Source organism: Mytilus californianus, unplaced genomic scaffold (genome assembly GCF_021869535.1).
Source record: "Mytilus californianus isolate M0D057914Y unplaced genomic scaffold, xbMytCali1.0.p SCAF_11, whole genome shotgun sequence".
NCBI lineage: Eukaryota > Metazoa > Mollusca > Bivalvia > Mytilida > Mytilidae > Mytilus > Mytilus californianus.
The window spans coordinates 54,164,312-54,179,352 of record NW_026262593.1 but is presented as its reverse complement, the minus strand read 5'-3'; the positions used below and the strand labels follow the sequence as shown (position 1 = coordinate 54,179,352).

At 32.5% G+C, this 15,041-nt stretch overlaps 1 protein-coding gene across 1 annotated transcript in view; it reads right to left on the bottom strand.

The window, feature by feature from the left end:
- Positions 1-15,041, bottom strand: part of LOC127720330 (basement membrane-specific heparan sulfate proteoglycan core protein-like) — a 202,921-nt gene that overhangs the window by 170,345 nt on the left and 17,535 nt on the right. Inside the window, exons 3-4 of the mRNA XM_052226900.1 lie at positions 3,371-3,536; positions 1,615-1,766 (exon numbers count right to left, since the gene is read on the bottom strand). Of these exons, the coding sequence (XP_052082860.1) occupies positions 1,615-1,766; positions 3,371-3,536 (318 nt within the window). The remainder of the gene's footprint in view (positions 1-1,614; positions 1,767-3,370; positions 3,537-15,041) is intronic.

Sequence of the window (15,041 nt, the reverse complement as noted above, 5' to 3'; positions counted from 1 at the left end):
GTTTGAAACATTTCTATAAATATAAATATCATAAAAGCATGCTATAAAATTTAAACAGACAAATTATGACTCATTCTTATAAAAACCACTGAACCCTAAAAATATTATCAAAATAGAAAATATGAAAAAAAGCATAGCATGAATTGGTTGCTTTTACCATTGAGATAAAGAACAGTCGATGGAAGGTTTAATGTTCTAGTTGTTTTGCTGTGACCTAGTATACAATTAAAAAGAAACATTTAGTGAGTCAACAAAATCTATAGTCTGCAATATTCAGAAGCACAGAGATCTATCTCCAGGCGAAGATCCAGTATTTGATGTTAGGAGGGGGCTCCTTAGAATTAGGGAGTTAGAGGACCATGTTTTCTGAATTTGCTCCTGACCTCAATTGCTAATACCTCAGACCTGTAATTGCTAATAAAACATAATTAAGCCAACAATTATTATTTGAAGCATATATAATACCATAAACATTTTTAACATGGCCTTACGATTGAAAAAATTGTCCAATAACACACACACAGATTGTCTAAAAACCAGCAAGCATATAAAACTGGTATTCAGTCTGTTAAAGAGATATTATATGTAGATTCAAGGGTACCAGCCACACCACAGCTCAGGTGGGCTTTTTTCTTTGGGAGTGGTCAAAATGTGGGGTGGGGGAACATATAGATGGCCCCTGCATCATCCCCATTGAGTAAATTAGAACATTTTTTTTTCTTTAGTTATGCCATCCCCTTTGAGTAAATAAGAACATGTCATTTCTAATCTTTAATTAGAGCTGTTCCCAAAGTAAATTGATTGGGGGCATGGAAAGTGTTCCCAAAGTAAATTGATTGGGGGCATGGAAAGTATTCCCAAAGTAAATGGATTGGGCATGGAAAGTGTTCCAAAAGTAAATGGATTGGGGGCATGGAAAGCATTCCCAAGGTATACTGATTGGGCATGGAAAGTATTCCCAAATTAAATGGAATGGGCATGGAAAGTGTTCCCAAATTAAATGGATTGGGCATGGAAAGTGTTCCCAAATTAAATGGATTGGGCATGGAAAGTGTTCCAAAATTAAATGGGTTGGGAGCATGGAAGGCACTTTCAAAACCCCAACCTCCCATCATGTAAAACTTTTGTTTTGCATAAAATTCTTACAAATTCTAACGGAAAATGCAACCAATCAAAATTAATCAATCAGAGTGCCTCTTACCACACAATCACCATCAATTTTGGGACAGGTTCTGTCTTGTAAAAATTGAACATACAATACATAGAAATTGCTATAAATTTATTAGAGGGGAGGGGGGATCTTTACCTCTGAGCTGTTGTAGTGTACATAATGCAAAAGAAATAAGTTTTTTTTAAGGTATGTTAGCTGTAGTTTAATTTATCATTCTATATATGTGGTTTGAGGAAATAGCTTGTTTTAAACTATGTTAGTTTTGATCAGAGTTAATTCATTTTCTTCATGCATGACAATACTATATATTTATATTTGGGTTAATTTTTCTACATTTATTTGTGGTCAATATCATCAGTGAGGTTAATTTCAACCAGTTCAGTAATAAGTTGTAGAAGTACAGGCTTTTAAAATATCTATGGAAACTGAAAAAAAACCCTTACCTGAAAAAGATCTGAAAGCAAAACCAACGGGGCTAGCTCTATACTCTCCAACTCGGCCATCTTTGAGTGGTTTTTCTACGGTTTGTCTTAATACAGGTTCGTCATAGTAACCTCGGGACGTTAAATCAAAAGTTGTCAGAAGAGATCCAGGTCTGAAAATGAAAAAAAAACATATCTAAATTATAGTTTTTATCATATAAAAATAAAGAGATGTAGTATGATTGCCAATGAAACAACTATCAACCAAAGTTCAAATGAGGTGAATGTAAGCAATTATAGGCAACCATACAGCCTTCAACAATGAGATAAACCAATACCGTTTAGTAGGCTATAAAAGGCCCTGACATAAAAAATATGAAACAATTCAATTGAGAAAACTAACAGCCTAACTTATAACAAAACAATTTACAAACAACAAATATGACAAACATTTTAACCAACAACAACCACTGACCTACAGGCTCCTGACGTGGGATAGGCACATACAGAATGTGGTGAGGTTAAAAATGTTTGTGAGCACTCAACCCTCTCCTAAGGCTGGGACAGTGGTGTTACAACACAATATAAGAACAAACTATAAAAATCAGTTGAAAAGGTCTTGAAAATACATGCATACTCAAAATCAAAATGGCTTTTGAAACAAAATATTTGTTTCTGCAATTTCCTACTTTATTTGTAACTATCAGGAGAGTATAAAATTCAAAAAGATTTACATTAAAAGTAAACTGCAGATGTTATTAAGCAATTCTGTCAAGTTTCATTCTATTCAAATGAAAGTGAAAGGAGTTTTTTTGCATTTGCACATCATGCGTTGCTATGGGAATCCCTAAAATTTGATATGCTCAAAGAAAAAATAAAAGTGCAGTAAAAAGATGTTAAGTAATTCTGTCAAGGGCATTCATTTCCTATGTTAGTTGTAGGAGATTTTAGACTTACAATCTTGTTTTATGGACAAATAAACAGAGAGAGACAGACAGACAAAAACAAGAAGTCATCGACCAAAATGGAGTCATAATCATAAACAGAAAATTTTGCTAGTAGTCAACACTATGATACTTGTGCTAAGTTGGGAACATCTTTAATGGTTATCGTTTGTCTTTTAAGGAATTTGGTACATATATTAAGAGGGTAGGAATGCCCTTTACCGTCAGGCGTCAAGCGGTCATTTTTGACTACCGTTGGCGTCAAATTGGCTAAAATTTTACCGTGATTCATCAGAGGTCTCAAATAATTATCGTTACTGTTATTTTTGGGAAAAAATTAACGTGATTCGTCAAAAACAGTCGACTTTTTTATCATCTTAAAGAAAGTGTACATTTTATCGTCATGCACCAAAAATTAACGTTAACGTCATTTGGCAAGATTTTTTACCGTTATTCGTCATGAAGGTACCCCCATTATGACCCTCATATTAAGGGCAGGTATTTGATACTCACTGTTTGATTTAATCTCTGCTTTTTAGACAATTCAGAACTTGACACATTGTATATATACATTTGTTAATTTTGAGGACTGAAAGTTGACCTCTAGTAATGTCTCTGAATTGTTTTTTGTTATTGTTGGGTTTCTGTCCCATCTCATTTTATTTTCACACACACATTAATCTAATATCCCATCATTTAAAGAATAACTTGCTTTGAACTTGTCTCCGATTTTAAAGTGAAATATCATATTTCCCAGAATGCTCTTAGCATGCTTGGAAAAATCATCAAGTTTAAGGATTGCCCCTCACTTAAATTTTAATACTGGTACTTACTGAAATTGAACCACAACTATTTCCTGGGTACCAGGTATATTTACATATAAACGTGTTATGACATTCTGAATTTTTTCTGCTAAAGTCTTAAATTCATTACTGTCTCTATTAGATAATTCTTGTGTATATAAAATATCTGTGAAGTTCACGTCTACTCTGTATACGACTGAAAAATAATAAATAAATATAAGCAAATGAAATTCAAAATTAAATACAACTCTTTGCTAAGGGGAAATAACTCTAGTATGTGCCTTTTATGCAAAAACAACTTACCATAATTACTGTGGATTCATATATTTTCCTGGATACCAATTTTCATGTATTGATGAAAACTTGCATTTTCATGGATATTGATCTCTTGGTATTGCCAAAGTCTATATACATTAGCCAACAGAAAATTTTAAATTTGGAATCCACGAAAATTGGTTCTCCACAAAAAATACTGAATCCACAGTATACAAATTGATGCCAAGCTTCAGTTATTAGAGTTTTTTTTTTTTCTCTGTACCAAGTTTTGTGGCTTGTTTTGGAACACATCTCAATAATACATGTACTTTTGTGTTATCTAATTATTGAAGGAAGGGCTGTATTTTCAACACCATTAAATACTGTATACATGTAGAACTCTAATTGATCTTAATTTACACCCACAGATAAAGTTTTATTTTGTGCCATATCAAAATATTTTTTTCCTATCCATTTGAACTGACTGGGTGAGTGTTCTGCTGTGAATATACAGTGAATTTTTTCATATTGAATGCTGCATTAATTGGATCCAAGACTCAACTGATCAATTGTATCAGGGCATGCATTTTCAATTTCTTCAGTAATCTACAGCATAAACAATGCAAGTTGATTCTGTTTTTACCTACCCTTCGTGGTGTTGAGTGAATCACAGTGAAAACAGGGTGATTGCTGGTGATTAATTTAGGATTCTGTCATATAATATCTATTGAATATACAGTAAACCAACCTATTTTTTATTGTTACTTTTTGTGTTTTACCTTTTTATATCAATATAAGAGTTTGAGTGGAAAGAAGTAGGGGACACACTGTGGGCAAGTGGAAAAGACAAAATCCTCCTGCGCTGTAGTGTACCTGTAAATGCTCTTTTGTTCCGACGTTGGAAAGTTCCAGGCGGAAAGAACTAACTAGCCGAAAAGTTCCGGAGGAACTTATTAACTAGTTACTTTGTTCTTCCTCTGGTTTAAAAGTTCCACCGGAACAAAGTGACTAGTTGAAAAGTTATAGCTACTTTTTTCTGGAACTTTTCGACTGCACTCGGAATAAAACAACTAGTTGGAAAGTTCCATCAGAACGAAATAACTAGTTGAAAAGTTCCGCCGGAACAAAGTAACTGACGGAACATAGTGGCTGTTACATACCTACACTATAGTACAGCTTGTGTGTAAAATTAATCATGTTATGTACTTTGTTTAACCTATTTTTAATTAACTTTTATATTATGTTTGAAATTATATTGTAATTATTTTGCTCATTTTGGGCGCCGTGATTGGCAAATAAAATATTTGTTTGTTTGTTTTGTGTGGATAATGCTATTTCCACTCCTTCCTAGTAGTGGGAATTTCGCCCATTGCCATTCTACTTATGTCTTTTTGTAGCAATGTTAAACACATTAAATGTTGATTTCTGTACTTCAATTAGTTTTATGCATAAATCTTTACATATGGCAAATGAAATGGCCATTCCACTTAAACGAATGTGCACCAGGGACCACCAACTAGAAATTTTGCCTCTCCCATCAAGCACTTTAGTTGTAGTGTACATATAAAAATAAGAACATGTGGTATGATTGCCAATGAGATGACTCACCACCAGAGACCAAATGACGTAGAAGTTAGCAACTATAGGTCATCGTATGTATATATTTTTGCTCATTACATGTAGTTTTAACAGCTTTATCTGCTCGTATTCATCATTTCTCCTCAAATGCAACCTATGATCTCATCAGCTGTATACCTCCTTCAAGCCAGACAACGAACTCGTTAACTGCACTTATAATTATACGTTAATAAACTATCATAACCAACGCAAATATTGCTTTTTCTTGTTAATTAAATCTTCATAAAACTTTCTCATCATCAATCATAGCTTATCAAATCAATCTTTCGGTAAACAATTGACATTGATTAAAGACAATCCATAAAGCTATTTAGAACTGGCAAAATGTTATATTATACAATAGAATCAGATAATCTCTGGTGATACAGCAGAAAAAATAACCTCACGGAATTCTTCGCCTGATTATGACACATGTTTTGGCATTGCAGTCATTGTTAATTATTTACCTGAATATTAGCCAAAGCTTGAAACTACTGTAGAGTACTATAGACACCACTATACCATACCACAACACATGACATACCATCATACCATACCATGTTTTACAGTATGCCATAAGTTATATATATTGTATGTATAGTTACGACAGTACAATCTTGTAAAGACAAAATTAACTATTACTGCTGTTTAATGAGAGAAGATGTGATTTTATTGTATAACAAATCATTTTGACAATTAAAAATAGCTTAATGGTATTGACTTATATATACTTTATACTTCTCGGTTTCTGCTTGTCCCTTATGTATACATTTTTAGAAAATTTGGTCAATACAGATATAAGTAGTAAGCTCAGAGTCTTATTTGATTTTTAAGGCCCTAAGCTATCCAAATGAGCCCTGAAAAGTTTGTTTTTTTCAATTTCATTATAAACAGAAGCAGAAAACTGGCAAAAAATCAAGGACTTACATGAAAGTTGAAACTATAAACATTATTCAGGAAACATCATAATTAGAGGGGCAGAAGGACCTTTTGAAGGATGTTGGGATTGGGCCTTTATTTTTGCAAGAATGCCAGGACTTACACTTATCAGGACTTGGGAATTCATGATTAATTTTCAAGACCCAGGAAAGAATGCTTTATTCTTTTTTTTTCAGGAACTTAAGATTCAGTGTTAAATTAAAAAAATTATTTTCTGGGAATTTCTAATAACAACCCCACCTACTCCTCTCCTCTCCTCTCTACCCCCCCCCCCCCCCCCTTTTCCCCCATATCAAATGGGTTATGATGTAATGAAACAATCATATGGATGGTTTTTAACCCAGAACCTGTTTAAAGAGCTAATATAAAATAAAATTGTAATAAAACTAACATGTGGCAGCATTTCTGCTATACCTACAAGTGTTGTATACAAAGGTTTGAAAATATGTTTAGTACCGGTAGACCCACATAGATGAAAGGGGTGACACAGGGGGTGCTCATTTCCCAAATACAGCTTTCTTTGATATTTTTTACCACTTCCCACCTTTTTTCCTTTTTTTTCCCAGATCCCACTTTTTTACTCCAATATCCCACTCCCCCCCCTCCCCCTATATCCCACATTCTTACTTTTTTTAACCCCTAATACCCAACATTCCAAAAGTGTGTCCTCCCCCTTAAGGATGCTTAGTAACAAGTAAATTCTTTGAGTTAACTGTTTTGTATTTAATTTAACCTTTTTTTGTCCAAACAACATTCTAATACCAGAAACTGATTATGAGTATAAAGAGAGGCGAAAGATACCAAAGTGACATTCAAACTCATAAGTCAAAATTAAACTGACAATGTGGCAAAAAATGAAAAAGACCAAAAGACAAACAACAGTACACAAAACACAACATAGAAAACTAAAGACTGAGCAACACGAAACCCACCAAAAACCAACAATTTTTTTATCAACTAAAAATAGAAAAACAAAAGATATGGGGATATCCATCCATGACACAAAATCAGTACATGCACAGCAAAAAAACAAACAAAAGATGTCAATTCAAAAAAGTCAATTTAAATTCAATTGTTAGATGTTGAAATCAAGATACTGCTTACTTTTATTTTATATCGCTTTTCTGTAAATTTATCGCTGACATCGAATTTCCCAAAATTCTGCCTCAATCAGTTCTGGTTTCATCATCATATATATTTCTTTATCAATTTCGGATAAGATTAAATTTGAACTCACAATTTTCCAGACAAATAAGTTACACTTGAATGATTTTTCGGTGTGCAGATTTCATAAGCATGCAATTTGATAATCATGAAAAAATATTCTGACAAAACAGAGGTCAAGGACCAATATTCTGTTATAGAATTTAACCTTTCAAACTCCAGTGGACCTTTGCATTAATTCCAATTGATTTAACATTAATAAAAAACCTACAGTAATGCAAAAATATTCAACTTATTCTTTTTTCATAAACAATGGAAGAATTAATAATAAGAATCAAAATTGAAAAAACTGATCTTGTTTTTCTGCTTTGTGATATTTGTTGGTCAGTCTTAACTGCTCCATATTATATTGTAAATATTTTTTGTAATTGCCTACAACCATTCAGACACATTGTAAAAGGTTCTATTGCAGCTTCACAATTTCAAAGATGTAATCCAATACTGGTTAGTAAACCCCTTACACTATATTAAAGCCTCAGAAAAGGGTAATTTTGATGATGGCATATATTTGATTACTGGTAATTCTCTGAGGGTCTGGATGGGGGATCCTTCATTTCTGTAGTCTATAATTTTTTAGGCTATTTTTCTCTATTCTTTATACTTTTTGCCCTGGCATTATTCTCTATTCTTTATATTTTAGCATCTCATTATTCTTAATTCTTTACATTTTTTGCCCATTATTCTCTATTCTGTAAACCCCCATCCACACCCTCAGGCCTCTTCTCTGCTATAATAAATTTATTTCAAACTTTTTGGATTTTTAGACTAGCAGTGATGGATCCAGAAGTAGATTGGGGGTTGGAACCCCCCTTTTTTCTTCGACGATCAATGCTTTTGAATGGGGACATATAGTTGAAACCCCCCCCTTTTTATCCTGGGTTGGAACCCCCCCCCCCCCCTTTTTTAAAATGGCTTGATCCGCCCTGACTATGGTGTTTAAGAGCTAGACATAATGCATTTACCCCTATCTACTGTTGTTGACCGATAAAGGTCTTTTGGCTTTTGTGTGGTTGCTGTCTCATTGTTATATTAAAAAAGAAATAAAAGAAGAATGTGTCTGAGGACATGAACGCCCCCCTCAAGTTTTGCAATCAAATGGGACAGATAGACGAAAAGGCAGAAAGACAGAATAATGGATGGTCAAGGGTAACACTTAATGCCCCTGTCCCCTACGGCTGAGGCATAAAAAAACTTTTATTCATACAGAAAGTTATAAGACTTCAGCTATCGACTTAATAAGACTTAACTTCTGAAGAGGGGCATTTTTTTTAGAACTCAAGTCTGGCATTACTCCTACTCAAATAATACCTACTCTTATTTTCAAATATTTATATTCCTCCTGTAATTATATTATTTTCAAATATCTTATTTTCTTTTAAGTGACTTTTAAGTGTCAATAATTATCTTTTCGTACAAACTGATCATCAAATGTTTATAATTTTCTTCAGCATAGACAAAAATTACCACATCCCACCTAAGTTTTCACTTGTAAACATGAAAACGTCTGGCAATTTAACTGATGCACCAAAGCAGAAGGTCAACATCCGATGTTATTACATTAGTAAAGAATGTTAACGACTCAAACAGACCTTTTTCTTTTATGTAATTGGTAACTAGCAATAACCTTCTCTTTTACGTAATTGGTACCTTAACAATAAATGGTTATATCAAACGATTTTTCATAAATTAAGAACAGATAAATGATCAGTAAAAATGAAATACTTTCCTACAGTTAATTACAACCTATAAAAAAAGTCTAAATTCTACTCAGATCTCTCTGGATTTTCCTACCACAAATTAATTAAAGATAAGAAAATGAATTAGTGTACAGATGTGTGTACCTAGAAGTTTTTGCTTGACCCACCAGCCCAAGCTTGTAAAATTTCTATTTATAGGTCTATAAGAATTTCTACTACAGGCCAATAGAATCAGTATACAACGATTCCCAAAAAATAAGCATGGGGCCTTCGGCTGCAAAAGTTTATATTGAAGAATGAAGCAGTACTTTATTAGCATCCTTATACCCTTCTGGTATTTTTAGTTTGATTGCTGTGCAATGTTGGGGTGTTGTCCAACTTGACTGTTTTTTTGTTTTTTTTCCCTTATCACACTATAACAGTTTTCACATTCGTTGATCTCTAGCTAATTTGACTTTTAAACATCAGGTGAAAAATCCAGGTGGTTTGTTAAGTAATTAATCTCTAATTTTCCAGAAATCTGGCAATTCTGTTTTAATCGAATTTATTTTAAAGCACAGGTGCATGGTATGACTTTTGCAGTGATACAGAAACAGAGGATCCCTGAACCATACACTATATATTACTGAGTAAAAGTGACACATAATTCTGATTTGCTTTCTTTTTGGCTTAAATTTATTTGTTTGCATATGGGCGGCATGTATTTTTCTCTCTGGACAAACTTTTGTTTTTTTTCTCAATTTTACTCAAAAACATTTTTTTTCCCCGGCCCATAACAAACAGGAACAAGAAATCACTTTTTTAAATTGAATGATGTTTTCATTTTTTCCCTAATTTTTAAAAGAATCAAACTATTTCTTTCGCTCCTGTCAAAATCAAAATGTTTCTTTTTAAGTTATTAAGAATACAATCAAAGAAGAATGTGTCTGAGTATATGAATGACCCCGCTGAAGCTTCAAACAAACGAAAATGGGAAAGACGCAAAGACGGAAGGACAGAAGGATTGACAGTCAAGGGTAACACTTAATATCCCTGTCGCATACTGCGGGGGCAAACAAATAGATAAAAACCTCCCTCCCCCTTTTTCCATAAAAAGTATTATCGCTGTCTTACTGTAAAAACACCTGGATCAAACCTTTTATAAGCCACTCTTGACTCCGATCAAATTCCACTTTTCATACTCATCATCACATTACTTAATAAAATGAAATATGCAAGTTGAATAGTAAGCTATGTACAAACAAATAGTTTAGCGAAATCGTAATTGCCTTGACATGCAATATGACATTTCTGGTGGCAGTTATTACATTTCCAATTGTAAATTCATAATAACCAATTTCACAGTCATTTATTTTGACATATTTCATTTCTGGAAGACTGCAACCTATTTCACAAGGTGTTAAAAGTTTAACTGCAATTAAATCAAGTATTTATACAGTACATGTACTCAAGGTTTTCCTTAAAAACATGTTGGCAGCTAAAATATTTTTGGTCATTTTTCTCTATTCTTTATGTTTTTTCCCATTTTTCTCTCTTTTTTTTAATATTTGTTGGCCTATTTTTGTCTATTCTTTATTTTTTAGCCGATTATTCTGTATTTTTTGCCCACGATTCTCTATTCTGTAACCCCATCGAGACCCTTTTATAATTGTTAGAGTTTTTTTGGCAATTTAAGAGCATTTACATTCATTAAAGAGGTGATATTGTAATCAAAATTGTTTTTTATTTGATCCTATTTTTTTTTAAAATATTATGGCAGAAATTGGCTCGGAAATTGGCCTTAGAACTTTAACCACTGCTTGAATGTTTTAATATCCATGATTTTTGTTATTTAAAATATTTGCTGCTATTAAAAAACAGAAAATGTGCACTTTACTCAGAAAGAATTTTAAGTTTGGCTATGAAACAAAATCCATTAATTAGCATCTTCCAAACTATCATAATGACTTGACAGCTGACAAAAGTACACAGTAGAATACATTAAGTGTAGCTAAACCCCCCCACACAACAATGTCAAGGTCAGAAAAATGGAAGTGCCATCCATCATAATTTAGGAACATATGCTGTTGAGATACTTATTCAAAAGAAATTATTCTAAAGAAATAACAAAGAACACTTATTTCTACTTCTAATTGATAAAATCCATCATTTCTACAGATTATTGAATACAATAGAAACTTACAGTCAAATTACAGTAAATGAGCTATGTCACAGATTTTGGTAGAAATTAGAGAGTCAAGGATTTAAGGCAAATTCAAAAGCTTTTTCCACTGATTTTATCTATTTTTTTTTTCTAAACAAATATTCACCCATTTTGAAAGAATTCAATCACTAATATTTCAGAAAATAAAAGAGATAAATGCATTTTTTTTAAAATTTTTAGTTATAGTTCAACGATCCAAAGTTTTATGCTAAATTTTACCATTTATAATCTGTGACATAGCCAATTTGCTGTGCCTTTACAATAGAAACAAAGGCTAAAAGTATAGAAAATTTTAATAGCCTCAATGAAAATGTAAAAATGATAAATATTCTTTGCCCATCAACACAAAAACAGGTAGAAAGCATAGGTTCCTTTATAAAAAAAGTCATTGGTACTCAAGGATAGGGAACTCATAATTGAATTTTGAACTATTTTCATTAGTTTGTTTAATATGATTATACATGCTTTTTTCTTGTCATTATGTTAATGTTGTTTTTGTCACAAATCGTATAAGTTGGTTTATATGGCAATAAAAGTTTGATTTGAAAAAAAAAAAAAAAACTATAACTACTACTGTTTATCAATTCAATGGTTATTCTTTTAAATCAAAAGTCTACTATACAAAAATGTAAATCTTGATTTTAATGGCCACTTTCCAAACATAACAAAATGTAAATATTATCTATGTGTCTATACTCTTGCTACTTAACCTAGACACTTGATGTCACAGAGATCTTTTAATCTATAAATGTCAAAGAATGTAGATCTTTGAAGATTATATGATTCTTTACAAGCCTTAAAACACAGTTATTTCGTAGTGCATTTCTTTTAGACAATAAATTCAAATTTAAATAAAAATCAAACCTGCTCTATCTCAAAAAGATTTTTACAGTGTAGTGTACTACTTTTGGGACAAATAATATCAAAATTATAGAAAAGTCTACAAGCTCTAACTCAAAATATGGACAATTCTATGTAAAGGGGGTCTATAATTCAGTTTGACAGCTTCAGACATACTAATTTTTGACCTTTTTAAAATGAACCAAACCACTACTTTAAATAAAAATTCATCACCCAAATTTTTTAAACATGTAATTTCATCCACTTACTTAATATTTCATGCATAAAATATAAAGAAATAAATTTGGAAAGTGTATGAAAAAAGTTTGCAAGTTATACACTGTCCATACTAGGGACTATATTTGTAGACAACGAAATGAAAGGACGATAACTGTGTCCTCGGACCCCAGAATTTTTAATTTTAATTTTTTTCTCCTGTGTGAACACTGTCCTCTATTCAGTTCAAAGGAAACATTTATAAACCCATTCAAAAAAGGCATAGGTGGGTTTGGGGTAACCCTCCCCTTGAGGAGCTACATATATGATTAATGAGTAGACTTTTTACAAGTCCCACTCCTAATGCTGCCTTAATGGTTTCCTTGTTTGATGCCCCCCCCTTTTTTTTAAATCCTGGATCTGCATCCAAAAAGGGTTAATGCATGTTCAAAGGTGAATATTATTCATCATAGATTATATATCACACTCAAAAGCTCATGTAATATAAAAATCTACTTCCAATAACATTCACCATTGGTGACCAATATTCGTGCAATAACACTATATTATAGCAATAATTAATTGCCCTATAACAATAACTATGTACAGCTTTCTCTTTTCTGAGTCATTCTTTTTAGAACCCCACCTATTGATAAAATTATAACTATCATAAGTCATAAGAAGAGGTGTACACCTACATGCATCAAAACTACCATAATTTATTTTTTATATAGATCAAACAATGTACCACAATGTGACGTGATTTCAAAATTTATCCATAATATTTTGACAATTTAATTCTTTCCATCTACATTTCTACATGTATCTCACAGTTTTCAATCTCCTAACAAAACTTGGTACTCTTTGTTGCTGACTCAAAGCCCCTTTTCATCTCCAGGTAAAAACTTTAAGCTAATTCTACCTAAGCTCAAAGCCCCTTTTCATCTCTAGGTTAAAACTTTAAACTTATTCTACCTAAGCTCAAAGCCCCACTTCATCTCTTGGTAAAACTTTAAACTTATGCTACCTTAGCTCTAAGCCCCTTTTCATCTTTTATTAAAACATAAACTGATTCTACATAAGCTCAAAGCCCCATTTCATCTCCTCATAAAAACTTTACAAATCACCCATTCAAGAAATAACATCTTTGTCCCATCAGATTCAGATGTGTTACATACAAAATGTATGTGATGTTTACACTAATTTGACAGGGTGTTAATGAAAAAGAGCTGTAGAATTTGTATGTACTTTTATATGTATGCCACATCAGAGAAACCAATCTTGCAAACAGTGTTATTAAAGGCCTGTTGTCACTATCAAAGTTACAGCATCTGGCAGAAGTTTTCTTGGTCACAGTTTTTGACAGATTTTTTTATAGTGACAACTGTCAAAGAAAACTTTGATAAATAAATGGGGCATGTGTCCATGGGACACACATGATGCCCCCGCTTGCATATCATATAAAGTTATAAAGGGACATAACTGAAGAACAGTGAAAGTGAAGCTACCCATATTTGTACTTAATCTGAGTTTTGTGGTAATAAGTATTGTGTATAAGTTTCATAACATTTGGTTGAGGCAAACTTAAGTTAGAGAACAGAAATGAAAAATTCAGCAATTTTTCCATTTGTAAACGGGCATTACTCTAGAACAGTAAAAGTGACACCACCAAAATTCAAACTTGATCTGTATTTTGTGGTAATAAGCATTGTGTATAAGTTTCATAACATTTGGTTGAGGAAAACTAAAGTTAGAGAATGGAAATGAAAAATTCAGCAATTTTTCCATTTGTTAAGGGGCATAACTCTAGAACGGTTAAAGTGCCACCACCAAAATTCAAACTTGATCTGTGTTTTGTGGTAATAAGCATTGTTTATAAGTTTCATAACATTTGTTTGAGGCAAACTAAAGTAAGAGAATGGAAACCAACTTTGGGACGTACGGACGGAGTGACAAGGGTAAAACTTAATGCCCCCTCCGATACGGCGGGGGCATAAAAACTTTGTGAAGAATTTGGATTGAATAGAATCTCATCCTTTTTTTTTCTTGAAACTTGGATGGACTTGGACCGGAATTATCGAAACACAGTGCTGTTTTTTCTTTGACAAATGTTTTTGATGAAAAACTTTCATAGTGACAACCAATGACTTGGACCAAGTTTACCTAGTCAAAACCAACTTTGGGACATACAGACGGAGTGACAAGGGTAAAACTTAATGCCCCCTCCGATACGGCGGGGGCATAAAAACTTTGTGAAGAATTTGGATTGAATAGAATCTCATCCTTTTTTTTTCTTGAAACTTGGATGGACTTGGACTGGAATTATCGAAACACAGTGCTGTTTTTTCTTTGACAAATGTTTTTGATGAAAAACTTTCATAGTGACAACCAATGACTTGGACCAAGTTTACCTAGTCAAAAAAACTTTGACCATTTGTTAACGTTGATAGCGACAATCGGCATTGGGATCAATTTTATAAAAATTTTGCAAAATGATAGCTTTAGCCATTTTTAATTTAAAAATTGGAAATCCTATTGTCATGAAATAGATGTTCCTTCATAGTATTAGTTCAAAATGGAAGAAATATTCTGTTATGTTTTTTTCAACAGAAACAAATATTACAGAATTTGTTCTTTACGAAATAAAGGTTATATATAACAGATGCTCCAACAGGTACAGATATTATGGCAATGTCTATAACAAAGTTTT